General features: G+C 42.2%; 1 protein-coding gene across 2 annotated transcripts in view; it reads left to right on the forward strand.

Annotated features, from left to right (window-relative positions):
* LOC117045591 (prostaglandin F2 receptor negative regulator-like) overlaps positions 1-19,313 on the forward strand; it is a 38,541-nt gene extending 19,228 nt beyond the window's left edge. Inside the window, exons 2-5 of one of the 2 annotated variants that reach the window (XM_033146792.1) lie at positions 10,982-11,359; positions 12,784-13,197; positions 14,488-14,871; positions 18,830-19,312. In XM_033146792.1, coding sequence (XP_033002683.1) covers positions 10,982-11,359; positions 12,784-13,197; positions 14,488-14,871; positions 18,830-19,293 — 1,640 coding nt within the window. In that variant the 3' untranslated portion in view covers positions 19,294-19,312. Of the gene's footprint in view, positions 1-10,981; positions 11,360-12,783; positions 13,198-14,487; positions 14,872-18,829 lie in introns of both variants that reach the window. The other variant, XM_033146793.1, reaches the window with a different exon arrangement.
* The last annotated feature ends 5,372 nt before the right edge of the window (positions 19,314-24,685 follow it).

The raw sequence follows: 24,685 nt of genomic DNA on the forward strand, positions 1-24,685 counted from the left end.
AGCAAGCAAAAAGATGGAAGAGATTAGGGGCCTGTGGCCCTCCACATGTTCTTGGACTCCAACTTTGCTCAGCCTCTGCCAACATGGTTAATGGTCAGAGGTGATGGGAGTTGTAGTGTAGCAGCCTCTGGTGGGCACCACGTTGGCTACTCTTGTTCTAGTTCATTTCTCTGCCTGCAGCTAGAGCAGGAACCTGTGCCAACATAAGCAGGGTTCTCCTTGTTAATATATATGGCAGTAAAGAACAGGGAACAATAAGGATGCCATATTGGTTGGGTGGAAAGACCTTACAGGTGTGATTGAAGAAGACAAGGCACAAACTTCATACGGCGTATACTGTGCAGTACTGGTCACCTGGGCACAGTAGTTGGAAGAAGCACTGAATTCTGACTTCATGGTATTCCTTTTGCTTTTTCATAGCTCTTATTGAACACTCTCCTTCCATGACATCTAAGCAAACTAGGGAGGCAAATTGCTTCTGCTTCTACTCAGTGGATTGTTTTCCCCAGAATAACTTTTTGCTGGCTTTTTATGAAGTGCCTTGCAATGAGCCAATTTGGGGAGTCTGTTTCAGGTCCTTCAGCACCAAGTAGCACTTTTAAAGCACATTTATCTCTAGATGTTGGGAGCAAGCTTGCTGTCCTTGGCAAGGAAGAATCATACACGTGGCATGATTAGAGAAGGGCTCGTCTTCCTCTTACTATTTTGCATGATCGGTTTTGCAAACTAAAGAAGGAGCTAAACATAGTTACAATAGTTATTGGAAAAGCACACTTTTCTGGAAGGGAACTAGGGAGGCAAACTACTACTGCTTCTACACAGTGGATTCCCCACCCCCCCCCCAGTAACTTTTTGCTGCAATGAGCTAGTTTGCTATTACGGTATTTTTCGCTCCATAAGACACTTTTTTTCCTGCTAAAAAGTAAGGGGAGATGTCTGTGCGTCTTATGGAGCGAATGCATGGCCCCTGGAGCCGAATTGCCCAGGGGCCAAAAGCAGATTGTGCTTTTTTTATACAAAAAGAGAAGTGGGTGTTGAAAGGAAGCCGCTGAGCAGCTGATCAGCAAGCAATCGGGAGAGAGAAGGGTCGCTGGCTCCCTTTCCAGCCCCGGCTCCTTGCCCAGGCCTCCATTGTTGAATGTTCTGCAGAAGGAGGCTGTTTGTTTCCCCAGCGACATGTGAATGGCTGATCAGATTGTCTGTCTGGAAACTGTAGAAACGGCTCCCTTTCCTTTGCAAAAGAAGCTGCAGAACTGTGAGTTGAACCCCATAAAAACAGGATTTTCCCCTTTGCAAAGTAAGCTCAACAACTTTGAGCTGATCCCCCCAAAAAGGGCTTTCCCCCCTTTGCAAAAGAAGCTGCACAACTTTGAGCTGATGCTCAAAAAACCGGGGCTTTTCTCCTTTGCAAAAGAAGCTGCACAACTTTGAGTTGATGCTAAAAAAAACAGGGCTTTTCTCCTTTGCAAAAGGAGCTGCAAAATTATGAGCTGATCCCCCCAAAAACGGGGCTTTCTCCCTTTCCTCCTCTAAAAACTAGGTGCATCTTATGGCCGGGTGCATCTTATGGAGCGAAAAATACGGTAGGTCACAGGGAGTCTGTTTCAGGTCCTTCATCACCAAGTGGCACTTTTAAAGCATGTTTATCTCTAGATGTTGAGAGCAAGCTTGTTACCCTTGGCAAGGAAGAAACATACACGTGGCATGATTAGAGAAGAGCTCTTCTTTCTCTCACTAGTTTTGCATGATCAGTTTTGGAAACCAAAGAAGGAGCTAAACATAGTTATTGGAAGAGCACACTAATTCTAGATATTCTGGTAAACGTGCATGCATATTAGCCAGTGATATGGCACCTGCAGTCCCATCAACTCACCATAGTATATTTTGGGGGTGTGTAGGGGGACATGAGGGGAAAGTCGCATTTGTGCAAGTGGGATGCCACAATCAAACATCACCCATTATGTAGGCAAGCCATGCAACAGTCTTGTAAAGTCCCCTGGTAATTATCTCCATATTGCAAGGATGGATGCTGAGAAAAGCACACTCTTCGCAAGGGCTTTGAACATGTTTGAATAGCCAAAGTTATCCTGGTGGTGGAACATGATTAGGGATGGGTAGAGTGAGGATCTGTTTTTTTCTTAATTGAAGTTGTACTTGGATTAGCAGAATCTAGCACTATTAGCATCTGATCACATTTCTGAGGCTTTGCTTAAGATGCAATATGCTTTATTTCAGCCTGATGGAGATAATAGGTTTTAAGCAATTATACCCAGGCTAATTCCTTTGATAAGCACTTTGCATTATCCATTAAAAGAAAAGTCAGTCGACAAGGGACAAGCAATGCATGCATATCTCAGATGGCTTCTCCTGTTCACCTTTCCCAAATACCATGGGATAGATCTTCTGGGACATAAAACCCTGCTTGAAGACTGAAGCAAAACTGTATTGTTTGCAAGTGACGTTTGGAGCATCGCATTTAACCACTTCTAGGCTGATTATAGCTTAGCCATAAAGATTCCAGTTTGGGCTCCTCTAATGGAGCTTGTACTGCTTTTCATGCACAGCGCCTAGTAAGATGACAGATTTCTGTGCTGGACAAGGCAGTCTGAATGCTGTTGCAAGGAAAGAGTACGACCTTTTTTAAGGATAGATACTGTGCCACATGCTGAAATGGTCTGCCAAAAAGAAGGGATTAAAAATCTAAAGGTGTCAAAGTGGGAGGAATCTTTGGGATTAGGGCAAGGCATACTTCCTTAAATTATAGGTTTATGCAATTGTATTTCAAATGGCTAGTGGAATTTTGACTCTCTGAAATTCTGTTCTGACTTCCAACCATTCTACATGCTTTTGTTGGACTGCAGGCGCAGTATATATAGTAAAGGTTATTGGATAGATTCTCTTCATAAATGGTACCATAGGGATAAACCCACTATATTCAGCAGTTTTATAACTCTAAATAGTAGTGTTCATAAGCTTTTTTTTTCATTTGTGGGCAAAGTTGGTGGGAAATAATTGCCGAGGTCAGTTCTTAACAAGTTTAGAAACAGGATTGCAATGCCACAGAAGAGCTGATGAATTACATTTGAGTTTATCACATCACTTTGCATGTGCTTTTGACACACCAGGGTCCACTGTTTCCTCCGTGTGCACAGGTTAGCACTATGCGTACAAGTGCACATCTAAATTGTGTGTTTTTGGATATTTGTGGCAGTGCAATTTTTGATCGCAACTTACTGAAGAAGGAGCCACCTGCTCTGGTGTTATTAAGAAATGCATTGTGACATAACAAAACAAGTAGTCCAAATAATCACCTATGCATATGGTTCCATGTGCAGAAGTACACAGAAAACTGTGCATTGTGACATATCAGAAGGACATGGAAAACAAATCTTTGGGGAGTATATAAATGAAGTGCTGGGAACGGTTAGTGGGGTGAAGTTGAAAATTACTGAGAAAAGTAATTTAAGACTGCTATCTTATACTTCTGTTGGGAGTAGGGTCAAATGAAATTTCACTTGCATCTGAATAAACATATATAGGATGCTACTGAAGGTATTTTTCATTTGGCCCTAAAGAAGCCAGTTGTAGCCTTAGTGCCTTTCATATAGAATCATAGAATCTCAGAGTTGGAAAGGATCCAAGGGTCATCTAGTCCAACCCCCTGCAGTGCAGGAATCTCAGCTAAAGGACCCATGGCAGATGGCCATCCAGCCTCTGTTTAAAAACCTCCAAGGAAGGAGAGTCTACCACCTCTCGTGGAAGTCTGTTCCACTGCCGAACAGCTCTTACTGTCAAAGTTTTTTCCCCAAATTTATTTTCATCATGATGGAAGAGCATAAGAGATTGGCTTTTATTATATTTGCAAATGAACTAAAGGATAGATAGCATGGCTAAAAAAATTATGAACACAAGAAAGCAATGTACTCTAGATAATTGGTACAGAGGAGGCTATTACGAAAACATGCTATAACAAAATGAAATGGAGGGTTGTAATTTGGGAACAAAATGCATCGTGTTCAGATTCTTGGTTTGTAGCCATCGTTGTATCTTGGAAGCAGTGGGTGGCCGGGTGAGTGCATACATTTTGTAGCTATCGTTGCATACATTTTGTAGCCATCGTTGCATACATTTGTAGCCATCGATTGCATACATTTTGTAGCCATCGTTGTATCTTGGAAGCAGTGGGTGGCCGGGTGAGTGCATACATTTAAAGGTGTATACAGATGTATATAACTTTAGCAGTGAGCCTGCTTTGGAACAATACTTGATGCATCTTGTTGCCCACCCCACCCCCACCCTCACATTGCACACTGTTCTTGTTTTCAGCAGGAGCAGGATTTGCAAAGCACTGATTTAGCCAACCCTTGGCATCAGTCATGGAGATGCCTCAAAGCAGTTTTTAATAAGAGTTGGGCTGAGTATTTGGCCTAGACTCTTTCAGAAAGTGTGTGTTGGTTTGTGTGTTTGAATGCCACTGCTGAATACTGGCATTATTGGGAAGTAGTTAGCCTATGGGGGCAACCATCATTTCCCCCCAACAGTGCCCCTTTGATATAGCATTGTTCCTAAACAGACATTCTTGAGGGTAGAATGCAGCTGTCGATTGCATTTCTGCCACTGCCTCTGCTTTTCATAAAAGGAGGGTGAACTTGAGGAGCTCCTGCATCACCTTGTATCATAATAGTCGACCTTGCCCCCCTAAAAAAAATACAGAATTTGTCTCCCATCTCACACAAGCAGCAGAAAACATCTCTCCCCTTTACAGGCCCAGGGTTTTAAAAATGTTAAAAGGGGGCTTAAAAAAAAACCAAAGCCCTGCTGAACGAACGCTTGAGGAGATGAACCTACAATGCATTTGGGGGGAAACCACAAAAGTGGATAGTCCACTTGGCTCGGTGACGAGGGAGGTAGATAGGATAGTTTTTAATCTGAAGGCAGTATATGTGTGCTTTTGAGGGAATACAATTGAGGGGAACAGAGCTCACTCAGCAACAGAAAAATGAACACCCCATAACCTGTATGGAGGTTTTTATGCAAACCTTAGAATGTGCTGCTGGTTTAAAATATCTAAAGTTGGGAAGGATAAAAATCACTAATGCAGGGGAAGGCAATATGTGTGGCTCTCAGGCTTATTAAGTGGGTCATGGCGGGGGGGGGAATCACTTGGTATTTTATTTTTCATGTTATAGTATAATATGCTTTTAAAACATGCTGGATGCTTATTTATAAAATTGTGTTTGTGCTAGTGTATGTACCACTATCACTTTAATTGAACTGAATCGTTATTCTGAAGAAGTAGCTTTTATAATTAATGTGTGTGCTTTATGTATTGGGGCACTGGTATTCAGGTTCAACAAATTTTGAAATAATGGTTCACATTTTGTTCCGGGGTGTATTTTTTATTTAAAGGGGGGGGGCATAGGTGACAGGAGGGAAAAGGAAGTGGGGGAGGGCGGGAAGGTTGTCTTTGACTTAGATTCTGCAACATAGTACAGTATATTGGCTGTGTAGTATACCTGAAGTTGTTTTGTTAGTACTGTGGATAAATCTGAGTTAAATCAGACAGAACCCTGAAGGTTTGAATCATTTATAGACAGCAGCTAATTCCTTTTCTTATGCCAGATTCAATTTCCTTAAAACCCTTCAGAAAATTCTTATAAGCAGCGTTCTTTTCCTCCTCTGTTCCTTTTGAAGGCAGAATAACCTTTTGCTTCCCTCTCCTAAACAAGCGCTTCAAGATTCAGTGCTTTAGTTGACAAAGAGAGCCTTACTGACCTTTGCAAGGATGGTAGGTTGAACAGAACCTGCTAATCCTTGTATAAATATGCAAGCCTTGTTAGAAATAATTCCTTTGATGTCTCCATTTTGGAATGTTGCTGTTTTGGGGATGAGCAACTACAATCTGCAGCCCAAAGAAAAATGCGACTTCCTGTTTGTTTGAAATGTGAGCATCTCCTGTGAGAACCACGGAACACTATGTTTTTCTGTAATAACTTGATTGCTTTTTAAAAACTATTGTCAACCCCAGAATATTTGGATTGTGCCTGGTTATCTGGTGGTGGTAGGGTGTGTGTGTGTATTTGTGTGTGTGAATCTTTCTCCTTATCCTCCACACTGAACATCTCTGCACTAAGTGTTGATTTGGTGGAAGCTGTCAGCAAGCAGCTAGATTCTTTACTAGTGAGAACACACTTGACTGAGCGGGTTTTTTTGAGGACAGTGTCAGGTAAAGGATAGCTAATAGGTAAAATCTGGACTTTCCTGTCAGCTTCCCTATAGTTGTTTTAACTGAGATGCTTGTGTGGCTCAAATTGGAGACTAAAATTATTGATGTGCGGTACTCAGCAAATCCTCCAAAACCCTGTATCTCCCCTGCCTTAGTTGTACCCCTTCTACTTTTTTAAAGTTAAAATGTTCCCCTTTTAGCAGTTTGTATCATTAGATTTCTATTTAAGCACATGCAAAGTACTTGGATTATTACATCACCAAGGTTAAAAATGTTATGGCATATGAACTGTGAAGTTATCTCTGGTTCCCACAGCATTAACCCTGCTGCATTATGCAGATCTACAGTAGAAATAAATGTCCTTGCAAAATGTATTTCTGTGTCTGGCTGGATATGCCCTGAGGAAAATGCATTACAAGAAATGCTGTGGTGAAGATGATGTAATAATCTGTTTTATTGGTTGGCTGGGCTGTTACAGAAAACTCTCATGGGTTGCGTGCCTGCTTTTAATATTGGCTAATGTTCCTGATGGCCTGCAGAATGGGATCCTGATCATATGTGACTTGAATCATAGTTGTCAGAGGTAACACTGGAATAATCAGTTCAGTGAAACAGAGGCCATTATTGACAGGAATGGATTGTGCAGCATATGCTTCATAGAATGGAGAGAAATAATTATTGTCACTGTCAAATAATTATTGGCAGCAAGGGGCCATAGCTCACTGGTAAAAACATATGCTTTAATAATAACACGAGATGCAACTCTGCTGGACCAGACAAAAGTCCTATCTAGTTCAGCAGTATGTTCCCACATTGGCCAACCAGATGCTTAAGGGAAGCCCACAAGCAGCACATGAATTCAATAGACCCCTATCACTCATTTCTCCTAGAAGCTGGCTTTCAGAAGCATGCTGCCTCTGATACTGGAGAAGATATACATCCACCATAACTACAGTCCATTGATAGCGTTGTTGCCCATGAATCTGTCTCCTCCCCTTTTAAAGCCATCCATGTTGATCATCATTGCTACATCTTGTGGAAGCAAATCCTGTAATTCTAACTGTGTACTTTGTGAAGTATTTGTTTGGTCTGTCCTGAATCTCCCACCATTCAGTTTCACTGGATGGCACCACACCATTCATAATTTTATATAGAGACCCTTTCTATGTAGAAGTTCCCAAGTTCAGTCTCTTGCATTTCAAACTATAAGGATACCGGGTAAAAGAAAGAACCTTGGTTCAGGGCCAGGGTGCAGCAGTCTGATGTGAGCTGGGCATTGGGAACCAGTAGTCATGGGAAGGAAACAGGAGTCTGGGCTGAAGGGAACAATGAAAATATATAGAAACATGCCAGAGCTTAGGAAGACCTTGGTGACTGAGCAGGGCTTAACTCATGGATAGGGAACCTGCTCTTCTCATTTGTTCTTAGACTCCATGACCAATGGCCAGGGATTGGTCCATAGACATCTGGAGGGCCACCCCATCTCTGGCCCAGGAAGTTCTCTTAGAGCAGGCACCCTCAACCTTCAGCCCTCCAGATGTTTTGGACTACTATTCCCATCATCCCTCACCACTGGTCCTGTTAGCTAGGAATCATGGGAGTTGTAGGCCAAAACATCTGGAGGGCCCGCAGGTTGAGGGTGGCTGTCTTAGAGTCAGGGCCAGCCAAATACATTTTCCCACCTGAGGCAAATAAGGAAATGGCACCCCCCCCCCGACTCCTGGGAATTGTAGGTTTTTTTTTTAAAGAATACAGGAAGTGGGACTGAACAGGGTGGGGGTGACCACCTGTGGGGACCTCTTTCTCTCCCCCATTCTTTCATCTCTCCCTGCTGCTGGTCGGTGACAAGGTTACAAGATGCTAGAGTTGCTGACAGCTGCTGCTTGGCATGGCAGCATGTTGGGGGCAGGCGAAAGACCACTGTCCACTGCTGAGCTTGCTGTGAGACTGAGCTGGCAGGGCGGGGAGAGGTAACACTACAGTCAGATCTACTGTTGGAAGTACAGTACCAGGGAGTGGGCCAGAACCATGGCTGCTCAATGGAAGTGCCGAGGAGTCAGGAGCCGGTTTAGGCTGCTGCCTCTCAGCTAACTGCCACCAATAAAACAGCCAAAGGAGCCATACGCTCAAAGAAAGCACAGACATGGAAACCACACACTCAAGGAGAAGGGGAGGGGAATGGCAAAAGGGAAATAAAAGGAAACAGGAGACAGTGCATAAAGTACTCATGTGCTCACCACAATATTGTGAAGTAATCAGGGAGAGTAAAGTTAATTCGGTCCAGGTGGTGACAGTAGTTGCTATCTTGTCCATTCATGTGCTGCCATGGGCCTTCCCAGACCCACCTGGCCTTCCTTGAAGGCTGCTGCAGTGCTTCCTCCTCGGCTGCCTGCTTGCTTTCCCAGGTGAAGAAAGGTGATGTAATACTGGCTTCCACACCTTTATCCTATGGCTTTCCCCAGCCTTAATTGTCTATGGAAACTGCGTATATGTTTATGGCTGTTGTGGAATTGAGAATTGCTGTTGAGCTGTTGCAGCATTTTGGGGTGCTACTGCGACGGTCCTGCAAGAAACCAAGCACACACATGACAGTGTGGGATTAGACATCCTTAAAGTGATTTTGTTTGGAGGCTGAAATTGAAGCATCTCTGCAGCTGAAATGGTTATTCCTTTTATGGAAAGTCTTGAGCTGCAAATAAAAGCAGTGCTTGCTTAGCATTCTTAGGAAATGAGAGATCCTACCAAAGCCAATTTGTAGCTCTTGGAGATTTTTGGGCTTCAAAACAAGCCCACTGCAAGGCAGAAGAGGTTTTGGCTTTTCACATGGCTGACTGAAACACTTAGGACTCGTGAGGAGCAGCTAACATATTTAACGGGGCTCAGTGGTCTTCTGTGCAGGGTGAATTGATTCAGGCCAAAGTGATTTAAATCAGCAATATATAAGGCTAATTATCATTGATTTTAAATTGAGTTTCCTGTTGATGCTACTTCATATACTTCCTAACCTGGGCCTCAAAACTGGCCACTATGCAGTGTTAATTTACAACTAGAGAATTATTTACACTGTTTCATTCTTAGAACAGTGGCATAGCATTTTTCACACTGTACACATCTTGTATGTGAAAGATCATGTCATGGCTGATAGTAATAGTAATAGCAACAGTAACAGTAACTAGTAATAGTGTTGCCTGAGTGGATATGTGGACATAACTGTGATTGCTCCAGGGTCTGATCCCTATATTTGTGTCTATTGTAGGTAAGCAGCTGTTTTAGGGTGGGGTGGGGTGGGGGCTCTCTCTAAGAAAATGCTTCAGTACCACCAAAGGCCTGGGTGAAGAAAACATAATTACCCAGGATAAGCTGTTGATCATTGATACATTGGGGTGATTTACATGTAGATGGACAACAAGTGGTTCTGTTACTTTCTCTTCTAGGGATGTCCTGTAATAGGTTGTTCCTGAGTTATCAGTCAGGTTTTGTTGTCTTGATATACATCCCTAACTTGTGAGTCTTTGTCAGTCAGAAACAGATGCGGTTCTGCCATGGGGCATGGCTGCAGACAGTGGATAATGTAGGGTATGCTTAGTGCTGGGTATGTCTTCTTGCTCCCTGTCTCTCCAGCAACAGCTGTAGCTTGACACCAGTGAACACTGAGATGGGAAATAAGGGTTTCATTTCTTTTGTGTCTTCCATTTGGAGTATTTGTAACTCCAAAATGTGGGTGTCATTCTTACGATGAAAGCTCAAGGGCTGTAGGGGGCAGAGATCTCTCCCACTCTATGCTGTTGTCTTCCACATATATTTACATGACCATGCATCAAAAACACAAGCATTGTGAAATGATTCAAATTGCAACATTGCTGAAATTTAATAGATGATACTTTTGTGTCTATAGGATTCCATGATGTTTTGTTTATTATGAATATAAGAGAAGCAATTCTTTGATTGCTATTTATAGAAGAAAAGAACAAGACATACTTTGTAATTTGATTCAAAGTTGCAGTTTTGAACTTCCTATTCTGTTAACATTAAATAATCACTTAAGTCCCCAACTTATCACAGCAATGAAAATGTTAATAGCATTAACTGATGAGAGATGTCTAAAACATTAAAATGCTGCAAAGGAAACAAACCCTTGGTGGCATGCCTCTTTAACCAAAATGGTTAAAATCTTCAGAATATATCCAGACACCGGAATATCACCAGAATTGGTGACTCTCTTTTCAGTCATGGACAGGCAGCTCATTTCAAATTACTTCTGTTTCTGAAACAAGACACACCACTTCATCTGCAAACTAGATGAGGTGGTAATTGGACTCTTTTAAATTCTTGATTCAGTTTTGTTAACTCTTCTAAAGTGGAGCTGTACATAGTGCAGATGAAAGGGAGGATCAAGGAAATCATGTTTGTGGAAAGAACAAGAATTCTTAAATTGTGGCTGACAGTATTCACAATCCCAGATGGCATCCAATGACAAGTCAAATGTGGATGTAGTGAAGAGTAGCAAAGTCCCAAAGGCCACCCATTGCATTTCACAACTAAGCAAGGATTTGATCTTGCCTTCCGCCATTTCAACGCACTGCCCGCTCTCCTAATTCGCTGACAAACATTTTCACCTAAAACATTGCAACATATCATCAATTAGAAGGCAAACAATAGTGTCCTTTTTACTTTCCTACCTCCCCACATCTCCCTGTTTTAATATATATATATATTTGCAATTTTTAACTTACAATCCATTGCTTTTCCCCCTAGCTTCCTGCCACGGGCGTATTGTGAAGGTGCCTGCAGGTCCTCTAGTGCGAGTTGAGAGCACAGAGGTGGTGATTCCATGCAACGTTAGTCAATATGAAGGACCCAGCGAGCAGAACTTTGACTGGGAGTTCTCTAGAATCTCTGCTCCGGACTCTAGATTTGTACAAGTAGTGAGTACTTGGGACCCTTGGTTCACGTCTCAGGAGTATAAAGATCGGGTTGACGGTAAAGAGATCACATTGAGGCGAAACAGCAACAACTCTGTGGAACTCGTGATTGGAAACATCCGCCCTGCTGACCAAGGGATGTACCGATGCACAACGCCCAGCACAGATTCTGTCGTTCAGGGAAATTACAATGCCGTAGTTGAAGTCAAAGGTACTTCTAAAGGGTGAGGGGTATTTACAATTGGTATTGGGTCTTAGTGTAATTTTGCAAGCGTTACGTGAAATGGCTGGAATAGATGCAATCCAGCCAAATACACTTTTGTATAACCTGAAGGTAGACAGTGCCCCATGTCCCATTGTCATAGCACTGTCCTTAATTGAAGCAGTGGGTTGGTGACTATCTCAACAGGATCGTTTGAATTTATAAAACAAAGCAAAATGCTCAGAATAAAGGTAAAGGGACCCCTGACCATTAGGTCCAGTCGTGTCCGACTCTGGGGTTGCAGCGCTCATCTCGCGTTACTGGCCAAGGGAGCTGGCGTACAGCTTCTGGGTCATGTGGCCAGCATGACAAAGCCACTTCAGAATAGCTCCTGTTATATTCCAGTCTTTTTTTCCCTCCTTCTTCTCTGACTTGTGTTTCTAAATAAAGTACAGTGGTGCCCCGCTAGACGAAAATAATTCGTTCTGCGAAAATTTTCGTCTAGCGGGTTTTTCGTCTTGCGGAGCGGCAATGACAGCCGCGCTCCGCAAAACGAAAAAAAAAAAAAGACGGAAATTTTTCATCTTGCGAGGCAGCCCCATTGACTTTTTCATCTAGCGGGGCAGCCTTCCGCTAGACAAATGCCTTCGTCTAGCGAGTTTTTCGTCTAGCGAGGCATTCGTCTAGCGGGGCACCACTGTATACTGGAAGGGGAAGTTTCTCTGCTAATAGATTTACCGTATATACCCGAGTATAAGCCGACCCAAATATAAACCGAGGCACCTAATTTTCCCACAAAAACCTGGGAAAGCTTATTGACTCAAGTATAAGCCGATTCACCTTTGCCGCTGAGGAGGAGGAAGAGGAACGAGCAGCCCGAAAGCAGCCCTTTGGGCTGCTCCTTCCTCTTCCTCCTTTGCCAAGTTTGCATTTATGCGAGCAGTTCAGGAATGGAACAAGCTGCCTGGGGAGAGTAAAGAACCGCTGTTCTTATACACTTCTTAAGGAATGGTTGACTGGGGAGAGCGGGTGGCGGCACGAGCGAAGAGAAAGGGCTTCTTTCTCGCCGCCCCCACCGCCCGCCTCACTCGAGTATAAGCCGAGGGCAGCTTTTTCAGCACAAAAAATGTGCTGAAAAACTAGGCTTATACTCAAGTATATATGGTACTTGAATAGGTAATTGTGGGTGGAGGTCTTTCTGAAGCTGAATAATTGATTGAGTTAAGGGAGAAAGTGTGGTGTGTGAAAACACTTTTTTGCTCATGTTTTCCAATGTGAGTGATTTGTTTTGGCTCAGCGTACTCATTATGCTGCATAATTAGTCATCTCTTTCATGACAATCTACCACAGCTTGACTCTGTTTCATCGTTGCTTTATGTAAAGCCATTTATTATAGCCCACACGCTTGATAACTTTTTCTTTTCTCCGAATAGTGATTGCGGATGGCTTAACCATTGGTGGGTCTAAAGCTACATCCACTTGGAACTTATCAGAAGGAGATGCATTTCAGTTGCGCTGCTCAGCATCCACCAATTCTTCAGAACACACACATCTGCACGTGTCTTGGGAATTCAGAAATGGGTTTGCCTGGCAAGAAATTCTCTCCTTGACGCATGAGGGCAAGTTCCAGCCTGGTTCAGAGTATAACGAGCGCTATATCAGTGGAGATGTGCGTTTAGATGCCATGGCCAATGACATTTACCGCTTGTCTGTGTCCCAGGCTCTTCCAACAGATGAAGGTGCCTACAGGTGTCGAGTGAGTGAATGGGTTAAAGGTGCAGATGCTTCATGGCAGAAGATCCAAGAAAAGGCTGTGGATATAGCAAATGTGGTGGTGCAGCCAACAGGTGAGCATGCAGTATTCATGAAATGATGTTGCCTGTATTAGCATCTATGCTGTAATACCATTGTTGCTGTGGGACAGAATGTGCAGCCACCTACATTTGGTGTAAAGCCAGAGTGGCTGCTCCCTTAAGTATCTCAGCACAGTATATAACATTGTGTACTTTCCTCAGTACATGTGTTAGATACATTGTGAAGGCACTGCAAATAAGAACTTAGATATTTGTGTTTTCTTTAAATACTTACTGCATAGTTGTGTTTGGAATCTATTTAAAACCTAGGCTTCATAACAAAGGACCCTTTTCTTTTTCAGTAGTTTGTATAGGATATTTGTGTAAAAGGTCTTGTTACCTGGCTTTAGGGATTGCCTAGGGCTAAAGGAGAATTTAAATCTACAGTTGTCTTAAGTTCGCAACTCCCTCCCCCCATAGCTTAGTTACTAGATAGTAGTCTTTAAATGACTTTTCCCCTTCCTTTGTTTAAATATACCTGTGTGCAATGCATGTGCTTTGATGGATCATGCCAGGCTGCAAAATGTGTACAATGGTAATTTTGGAGAAGGAAGAATAAGCAAGTTGGCCTCTTAGCAGCAAAATGAAATTATATGTTTTTGCAAGTATGCTCATACTGGACTTGCAATCCTTTAATCACCACACAGAATTTGAAAATGCCACAACAATCCTTCAGATGTGATTCAGTTCTTCATAATAGTTAGTTTATAAAATCTGATTTGTACTCCTTTGGGAGTGTGTCTTGGCTTTAGGTGTATTCATTATGAGAAACAACATATCTGTGATGGTGAGAGACCCCCTTGACATTCCCTGTGCTTGAAGTTATGTTGGAGTAGGTACGCATGTGAGGTGTTGTTTTTTTCTGGGAGGATTAATTGTACGTAGCTAAATGTAGAGCCATTTGGAACACCTTCTGTTGGAAGGATGTTATAGCTAAGATGTAGATTGTGTGAAGCTGGATTGACAGTGAATTTGATTAGGAAAAAAATTGTTGTGTCCTTGCATATCCATGCACAAGGCAAAGGAAGCTGGTTTTATAGTCTAAGAAAACTGAAATTGCACAATGATTTGCTTCAGAACATAGAATTAGATAAGTAGTGGAACTTGGAAAAAAATTCACTGCCTGTTTTTCCGTAGTTCAGCAATAATATCTGTGAGCTTTGCCTGTAAATATGTAGGCCACTAATTAAAAAAAACTGGCAGTGGAAGCCAACAGTTATGCTACCTGCTGTATTAAAAAGTTGAAAATAACACTTTTTTGTCTTGCTTCCCTCCTGCCCAAAGCTTTAGGTGTGTTCATCACCAGAAGCAATGTATCTGTGACAGAGGGAGACTCCCTTGACCTTACCTGCAACTTCACAACAGACAGAAGTGGTATCTTCCAAGCAGAAGTCAGGTGGTACTTCAGTGAATCACCTGATAGCACCATGGCAGAAGCTCAGGTTTTGCTAAGTGCAGACCGTGATTCTGTTGTTAGTGATTCTACCCTCATCAGCCTCAGCCATGTCGATCGGAGTTCTTACCACCTATTGGTACGTGATGTGAGCACTGAAGATTCCGGTTACTACTACTGCCAAGCAACTCTCTGGGTGCCACAGCACAATGGTAGCTGGCACAAGGTAGCAGAGAGGACATCTGTGCCTGTCACTGTGGAGGTGTTGGCATTAGGTGAGTAGCTGGGTGGTGATGCTATAAAGTTGATGGGTAATTTTTCTTGTGTCATGATAGGGAACATGTGGCCCTCCAGAGGTGGTTTGCTTTGAACTTGCATCAGTCCCTGACAGTATGACCTAGTGGCAAAGTGATAATGGCAGTTGTAGTCCCAACAACCTCTGGAGGTCCACAAGTTTTCTATCCTGGGTTTATACCACAATATGGAAGTGAACAGAAAGTGGTACTCAATAGGAGTGATCCCTCCTGCCCTGGACTATGTGTTGGAAGAAAATTATGTAGTTCTTAAAAATGCTAAACTCTTTAAGACTTACCAGTTCATGCTCATTGGTGGTGTGTCCAGCATGGCCTCTTAACTATAGCAGCCACCCTGGGCTTTTTTCATGACTAGTTATGGTTGCCTTTTTTGTGTCTAATGTGTCAGTCCTGAGAAAACATTTTAAAATGAAATGTTTGTTCTGATCAAATGTGGCTCTTTAACTTGACTTAAAAGAACACAAAGATGGAATAGTCTTAATATTTAAAGTGATCCCTGTCTTGGAAAAAAGAGGGGACATTCAAAAGCTTTCAACAAGCCCAAAGGTAGAGTTGGTGGGATATATAAGCTGGAAATCCCCACAGGACCTGCCATGACATAAAGCAGACTTATGCAGTGCTGGTTGTTGTTAAGTCTCGGTCTTCTTTAGCAGTCTGTCTGAAAATACATGGGCTGCCATCCTCTGTAGCAATGTAATTTTTCCCATTAGTCATACAAAGAGAAAATTCAAAATGGTTGAGGTTTTTTTTAGATGGAAATGATCCACACTGTTTAAGTTCTTCTTAAAAAAACAAAACAAAATAAAATGTTTTTTCTCCAAAGAAAAGAGACAGGAAGGGAAATAAAAATATAGTCAAATGCACACTTGTTCTGAAGGCCACATCTATAGTTTATATCTGGCAAAGCTGCATAGTAGGATCTGGTCTCAGGTAGTCCAGCGACTCATCTAGACACCTTCTTGTGCTCTGATTTGTTGTTCTGGAGTGTGGCTTGGACAACTGGACTAATCCCATAGTCACTACTATAATGGTTCTTTCAGACCCATTGTTAGATCTGCCAGATTTCCTTGGGGAAATCCTAAGAATAATATAGATCACTTTCTATTATTTAATGGACATTATGCCGTATGGAAAGACTAGGAGGCGAACCAGAAGTTTGTCTAGACAGAAACATTGTTTTTCACTTTTCCTTACCCCAATATTCTGCTTTGACTTTATGGAGAACTGTTTTCAGTCACTCTGTTTTCCTGGCTGAACTCTTAAGCTACTGAGATCTGCTTTTTATGCAGATGTTCTAGGAAATGAGCATCCAGGCAGGAGAGATATGGAAAACTGAAACCCTAGCACAAATTTCTAAAGAACCATGTTGTTCTGTAGAGTTTGCCTTGACGTGTCAGCATCTCTTAGAGGATAATTAAAAAAATCAAGTTTCTGGCTTTTGACTTTGCAATTAGGAGCCAGATGATTCTTGACAGCCTTTCAAGGAGTGGGAGCAAGCATTTCTACTTACACTCTGCTGAAATTCAAGCATTGTGCATATACACTTCTAAATGCTATCGTAGCACAATCGGAGACTAGGTTGATGGTAACCCAGTCCTGACAGCCACAGCATCTCTTGTACTTCAGAGAGCCATGACAGCTGAAATCCACTTCTGCAGTATTTGTACAATCCAATTCTAAACATGTTTATCTACAAGTAAATCTCTTTGGCTGCATTACAATTTAACAGCAAGCCAAAGAGTATAAGCTGATAACAAATCATAGTGTAAGCCTGGCTAGTGAGGTTGGTTTGTTTGGGCAATACAAACCACAACCTTGGATTTGGATGAAACTTTAAGCCAGCTGCTTTTTTATTGGTTTCTCTCCTGCTTTACCCACACTGCTCTCAAGGACTAGAATAGTGAAACAGCCCCTGTGCACTGCCTAGCATGGTTTATGAAACTTTAGTTAGTATTTAGCTCTATGTGTAAATGCAGCCATTGAGTTCAATGGGCTAATACCGGTAGGTTAGTTTAGAATTATAGCCTTAGAGGAATGAGAATAAGCTGCGCAAGTTTTTAAAGGAAAGGAAAGGAAATCTCAAGATGGCCCAATGATTTCCATCCTGCTTGCTGTAGGCCTAATTATGAGAGTGAGCTTGTCTCTCATTCTTCTCATCCAACAGACATCCCACCGAATGCAACTAAACAGAGAGGTGCCACTGATTCTGTACTTCTGTTACCAATATTATCTGGAAAGCATCCATAGCTTTAAAAGCTGCCTTGAATAGGGTGCTTCTTTTCTGCATTGAAAGTATTCTGTTGGTCAGTGGGAATTTCTTCGCTTTTGCATCCCAAATTAGTAATTATTTTGATGCAGGTTAAGGGGGAGGAGAAAAATGTTTTTCAAATGATCTTACATTGCCTGCGGGTGGGTAAAGCAGGAGAGGAATTCTCATCTGTAGTACATAAACCGCGTCCAAAATTCAACAGCAGCCCCCGCCTACTTGATTGAAGTTTGAGAGCTTGGCAGGGTATTAAGTCGTTGAACTGTCAGCAAGGCTGTTCTTTGACAGCTGACAAGAGTGCAGGAATGAGGCTTATCCAGCAAGCCTTTTATTCCTTCCTGCTAAATCCTCTGTCTGAGAGTCAGTGTGAAGAGACTAGTTGGAGCACTACTGTCAAAGCCAAAACTTGCCCCAGCCATTCTATTCCCTACAGGTCTTCCAAATGCTGGATATGATTAGCTGACATCCCATTTACCTTCAACTTTCTTCCATTTCCTAATCAGGACATAAAAATGTTGTTGGTGCTTCTGTTTGGAAGCAAGCTGCTCCAGTGAATTACATGGGCTGGTTCAGATTATCATATATCATTATGCTGAGCCAAGAACAAGCCTTTTGGCTGCACATGAGCAACTCTTTTGCTCCTCCATTCCTGCTAAAAAAACCAGGGAGACATTGATTAACTATTGCTTCCTGTATCAGCCAAACCAGGAAATTAATTTTTGTGGGACAAGTAAGGGTATTAATCCAACTTCAGACTAAGTTTTCATATCCTGGTTTGTTCAGAAACTGTTAACCATAGTTTCCTTGTTTGGACAAAATAGGAAACTGTAGCAAAGTGGGGAGCAAGGGCACTGTGTGTACATCCATAAGCCTCATTCAGATCTTGACTTATTAAGGTGAGGTATGATTGTCCAACCCAACCCTTTTTGTGGCTCATTAACTACCTTTCCCTCCATGATCTTTATAAATATTTGTAGTACATTGTATTTCTTCTTTTCTGGGATCCTAAATATGGTTGCTAAGAGCAGAGAGTGAGCCCTTCAGAGTTCTTTCAGACTTGTGATTATGATACTGTCAGAAATTGTATTAACCTCCCCCCCCCCCCAGTAAAGTTAACTTGAAGGGTATATTCAGTTTCTAGCACTGGCGCTCAACACCAGGAACAAGTAAATGTGGGATGCTCTCCAATATTGGCTTGCTCAAGTGCCAGCTTTCCTCTGCCAAGGTCGCTGAAGTGGGCAATAAAATGAATGGTAAAGCAGTGTACAGAAACCTGACACGCTCTTGGCATACCCTTCCAAAATGGAGAGCATGTTCATTAAAATGAAACATTTCCCTGAGAGGCAGACTTTGCAATTGCAATGCAGTGTTCTGTAACCAGAATGTTGTATTATGAAATTCCTACAGTATAGTGTATCTTACTAAATTTTGGCTTTAGATTCTGCCTTTTGTTTGACTTGGGGCTGCATGCCATGAAGATACTCCATTTCTGGGAATTACATGCCCCATCCCATGCCATGACTTGCAAGATGCCAAAAGAATGTTGCCGTTCTGAAATGATAAATGTGAAAATGTAGCCTACATTCTGAATTGGTCTTTATTTCATACTTTTGTTTCCTTGTCTGTCTTCCTGCTTTACAAAATGCTTCGCAGAGCCAAATTACCATGTGTTTCTGAATGCGACTAAAACACCTAAGTATGCAGAAGATCCCACAGAATTGGAATGTAGGATCACAGAGGCGCAGAACACTGAAACAAATGTGCGTTTCACTGTCTCATGGTACTACCGATTACCTATGCGCAGTGATGAAGTAGTGAAAGATGAACTTCTTGCCACCATGGATGCAGACTGGACGCTGGTAGTTGGGGACAGAAGCAAACAACGGGCCCAGAATGGGGAAATTATTTTCTCTAAACCAACTGTGGACACCTTCCGCTTACGAATCCAGTGGACCTCTGAAGTAGACAGAGGAGATTATTATTGTGTAATTTCTTCATGGAGCAGGCAACGAAATAACAGCTGGATAAAGATCAAGGATGTGGCTTCCGTGCCTGTAAGCATTTTATGGTCTACACAAGGTAGGAATCTTGTACAGCCTGACTTTAAAAACTTGTGATGCAAATTGTTGGTGACTCAGTGGCTTGCCTTTATAGACTCCCAGATGGAAAAATTCTAAAGGATTTTGATAGATGTATATACATCTGACATTGTCATCTTTAGAGGGGAAAGTGGATGAAAGTGGCTAATGATGAGATCAAAGAGCACAGTACCATTTAGGAATGTTCAGCACAATCGACAATGATTCCAGGCTAAGGTTGCTAAGAGCCCTGTGCTAGAAATATTTTACGGCAGCATACACAGGGCTGGATTTAACTAATGCGTTTCATTTGGAGGAGTCTATATAAGGACTTCCACTAGTGCATCGGGGCTTCCCCGCTTTCCTGCCCCCCAGCTCCAGCTCCCTCCACTGCCCCCCCCGATTGACTTGGAGGAGAACACCCAGAACAATGTGTAGAGGGAGAAGAGGTAAAATCATTCCATCCAGCAAACACTCTGGCAATGTTGAATTCCTCCCACAGAGTGTTTATTCAACTAAAATTTCCTCAGAGTGGTCCCACTGAAATGAATGAACATGGCTAGGTGAGGTCAATTTTAATTTCAGTAAGTCGGCTTTTAGTAAAGCTTAGTTGAATATCACCCACACCATCACAAACTCTTGTCCAAACTCAGTCCTTCTGGCAATGTACCAGGAAGCAGCTTGAAATGTATGTGAAGGTGTAGTCCTGAGGAAATAGCAGCTGCAAGGAGTTGTGCAAGAGACAGAAGGTTTATCTGGAATTCTTAGAGTTCATCAGATGCAGACTACACAGTCAGGATCTTTTTTCACACCCGGGTGGCAAGAGAAAATTTTTAAAAATGATATTACGTTTGTTTTGTTTAGAACGATTTACAGACCATTTAATCACAACTCTCTACTCTCAAATGGGTGTGGGAGGTGGGGACATGGAAGATGGACCACAATGCTGGTTGTCACGGTGGCCTTGGATATCCAGACCCCTCGGCATCATGATTAGAATGAAGGAAATCAAGTAATTGACTTGGATCATTATCAGATTCCTGTTCTTTTAATAGAGTAAACTAACAGCTGTTTTTGGTTAGAGCTTTTATCTGATGGAAAGTTGTGTCTAGACAGCAGCCAACAGTCCTGATTGGACACTCCTGCACATAACTTTAGTGTAGGAAACATGCTTTAAAAGGGCAAGCTGCCTTTTCCCTTGGAACACCTTGTGTTCATTGCCTGTAGAAAGCACAAGCAGAAACTTGCATTAGTTCCCGAAAGCCCTGTGATCTGGCCCTGTGATATTCAAGAACAGACCAAAGTAGCCTCGAAGTCTGGGCCGTAAAGGGTGGAAGAAACAGAAACAGCATTTCCAAATCCACATGCTTCAGAGCTGTCAACAGTCACATTCATGAAGATTTTTCAGAATGTAATTGTTTGTCGGCGGCAGCTGCAATACAGTGTCACACTCTGCACCAAGGGCTGACTTGAAAGTTCATGTGATCAATGGCTTCAGTCCTTGTTGAATGCCCGGGACAAGTTGCAACTTCTGAACCAGAGTTTTTCTGTCTCTATTTTTGCACGTGGGGATCTGCCACAAGGTGTTTGTAAGAATGAAAACACCATGGTGAATCAGAGTTGCTGTGTTCTTTTTCTGTCAACTTGCTTTGAGTATGTGTTTACTGAACCAGTCGAGAAGCAGTTTTGCCATGAGGCTAGATAGTGTACAGTATGCTGCACCAGGTATCCAATTAAAGCACTGAATCTGGGCTTTGAATGTTCGATTGAAACAATTCATGCTAGTATTCCTTTTTGAGTGATGGTCTCAGCAATACAAAGGCAAGGCTTCGGTGGTGCTTTGGACAGTTCTGTGTGTGGCCCAGGCTGGAGGATGTATTCAGCAGCAGTCATCCCCAGACTAGGTCTTAGAGCTGCAGTTTATCAGTGTTGCTAGCTCTGTCTTTTGTGGGAGCAGCCCCTTCATTTAAATGGACTCTGCTTGCTTTATCATTCACTGACTCAACATCCACCAGTTGGAGAGGTACTGGCACAATGGGCTCCTCTTTTTCCAAGTGTAAATTTGAGGCTGACCATCTTCCACCCTAAGTTCCTGGTCTCATCCCCTGGAGAAGGATGTCATGATCCCAGTGTCATGGCAGACAGGCTCATTGTCAAAGCCCTGCATTACAAGAAAGGCAACCCCCCCCCCTGTGTTTTCTATTGACAGTGCAAAATAAGCACATTTTTTGTACAATTTCCCTTATTCTGCAAATTTCATTAGTTTACATAATTTATTTTGGTTTCTTTTAATGATGTGGTGCAAAGAGGTACGCAGAGCACTTACGCAGAGCACCGAAGCCCCACTGCCAACCAGGAGGTTTTTTTAGGACAGTTACAAGCCACCCTATAATAAATATTTTTGGCATTTACAGAATTAAAATAAAATAAATAAAAACTTAAGCTCTGTCCTTAAATTAGTCATACAATGCAGTACCATAAAAGCACGGGAGGGGGTAAAAATCAAGACCTTAAAACAAAAGCTAAAAGAGCAAAGAATGAAACCAAAATCTAAAACAGATTTAAAATGCTGCAGCAACCTTAAAAGGCCTGGGGGAAAACTTAATCTGGCACCAGAAAATCTGAACTAGTTTCTGCTGTGCTGTTCATTGGTTGAGGCATGCTTTTCAAGATAGGTATCTTCCTTCTTCCTCTTGTTTGGTAAGGAAAAGTTAACTGATAAAGAAGGGACCAAGTCAGCAGGGAAATCTTGGCTTTGTGTCTAAGAGTGTCACATAGTGAATGGACAGCTTGCAGCTCAGTGCAAAAGGTTCAGTGCAAAAGGAATAAATTAGTGGATCAGGAGGAAAGATCTGTGGCTCACTTAATTTATGGACATGCAGTGATTATTTTAGTAACTAGATGCTTATTGAAACATCCAAGCTTGGAGTTGAAGTTTCTGACACTAACACCACACTGGCAAACTTTTTGAGAGCAAGTGTGCACTTCAGCTGTGGGGCGGGACTAGAAGAATGTTCCTTGGCCATGGGCTTCCATCTAATACATTAATATCTTTCAAAGGATGAAGAACTAACTACATGTATGCATTGCACAGATCAGTTTCGTCAGGCAGGAATGCTTAAATTAGCTGCCCAGACTTCCATCGCAAACACTAGAACTCATTCTCTTGGGATATCTTTCTGGGTCATAGAATTAAGTTTTGTTGTGTTTTAAAAGCAGCTTATTGGCTGCCTGATGAACACCAAGCTGCTCTGCAATTTTTTGCTCCATTGGGCCGAGCTGGTATTGCCCACGGGCAAGCACTTGAGTGGCAAACAACACATTCACCCTGTGCTCTCCACGTACTTGCTGCTGCTCACCAGAGAGCTAGGTGAGCAGTGTTGGTCCACTGCAGCATCAGTTGCATACATGGAACTCTCTTAAGGAGCCAGTAGCCCTTTGTGGCTAAAAAGGAGAGGAGAGTCATGCCTACAGCTGTCATGTTTAACACTGGGCCATCACTGTTGCTGCCATTGGGTATAGAATTGGGGCAGAAGTCATGGGCCCCTCTGGACAGGGGGTTCCCCTAGATGCAGCAGGACTGGCTTGCCACATTTCAAAGCAAGAATTAAAGAAGGGTCCCTGTAAGATTGTCTGGAATAATGTCCATTACCATCTAAAGAGCCCCACCTCCACTTTGCATACCATTAGGTCTAGAGTCCAGAATTTATCTAATGGATTGTAGTCTTGCAGATGCATTTGTTGTGTGTTCTCCAACCTTAAAATATTTGATTGTTGATTTATTTTTATTTATTTAAGCAACTTATATACTGCAAAGCTATAATTGTCTCCAAATGGTTTACAAAGCTGGGATGGTTGTGTGGCTGCTGCAGTACAGGAGGAAGGGGATCAGAAAGGAGGGAATTCAAAAGCGTATAAGACCTTTGAAAAACAAAACGCCTTTTCTCATACATTTGATGCAGTGCAGTCTTTATCATATATATTGCTGTTCCAAGAGAGTTTGACCTTTTAAAAAATTCTGACCTTTCCTAGATTATGACTCGGACGGCAAATTGCCAACAATATCTGTGATCTAGTCCTCCTGCTTGTGATCTATTCCTCCTTCCTCTTTTATTATAATGAGTGACCTGTTCCCATTTGCTCAGTGGCATTATCTATTTCCAGCAATTTGTACCCTGCCTTCCTATAATAATCAAGATAGCTTCCATTGGTCAATAGAAATTCACAACAACCCATATGCATCAATAAATTAATATTAAAGTAACAAAAAGCATCACAGTATCAGATAGGATCTTGCTTTAAAGCAGCATCCAGAAAAACATTGTGAAACAGGGCAGTTTCTGCTGCCTGCTGGAAGCTGATCAACTGTTTCTCAGGAGTTAGGCACCACAGCAGAGAAGGCCCTGTCTTTCATAGGCTACTGCTATGTTCCTGTTGGCAGAAGAGCATGGAGCAGGGCCTCTGACTTATCAAGGGTGCATTTGGGAGGCGACTTTGACCTAATATACCCGCAGTGGCTCAGATAATAGTTTTCCTTCCTTAGTACAATTTATTCTTAGCATATTTGGGACCCAAAATCCTGCGGGAAGATAAGAGATTGCTTCAGCAAAGGCAAAAGCCTCTCTATGTCTGCAGTTCATTGGGGGGAGCTAAGTGTATTCCACATCCATACAAAATACCCAAATCTGATTTTAAAAACAGAATTGTGTAATTTCTATGTTTTGTAAAGTAAAATTTTAAAAGTACTTTTGGTAGACTGCAAACCATGGTTTCAGGGCAATCTTAGTTAACTCAAGCCCTCATGTGACTAACATCTAAAGCAAAATATAGAACAGGCAGTGTGGGATGGGGGTTGGGGAGCATGTGGGCCTGCTGTGCTGTGCTGTGCTGTGCTGTGCTGTGCAGTACTGTGCAGATGTGACCTGAAGTTAGCTTGTGTGAAACAAGTCTGCAGATTGGTTTATATACATGCACCAAATGTATGGATTCCTCTGGTGGCTGATAAAAATGTGACATTTTTAAAATTTGCGTGACATACTTGGGCTAAGAATGTTTTCCTCCTCCTGGACTGAAATGGAAGCTTTTCTTTGTGAAGTACAATATCCAAATTGCTTGTCACTCATACGAGGCTTTTTAGCTGTTGTGTCTCCTGAGAGAAATGTAGCATAAACAGTATAATAGCTGCTCAGACTTTAAAATGTAGCCTTGTTTGTGAAAGACAGGTTTATCCCATTTTTGTTAGACTGTGGAAATCTGTTTATACTCTTTAGGATGTGCTTTGGGTGATCTGAAATGTGGTGGCTACATGTGTGGCATCCCCCCCCTTTTTTATTTATTTTAAAGTAAACACAGTTTTCCTTGATATTTTAGCAAGTTCCATTTCTTGCCAGATGTGCAAAACAGTATTTTTACAGTTCATCTTTGTTTCTGA

This window comes from Lacerta agilis, chromosome 4 (assembly GCF_009819535.1).
Source record: "Lacerta agilis isolate rLacAgi1 chromosome 4, rLacAgi1.pri, whole genome shotgun sequence".
Classification (NCBI taxonomy): Eukaryota; Metazoa; Chordata; class Lepidosauria; order Squamata; family Lacertidae; genus Lacerta; species Lacerta agilis.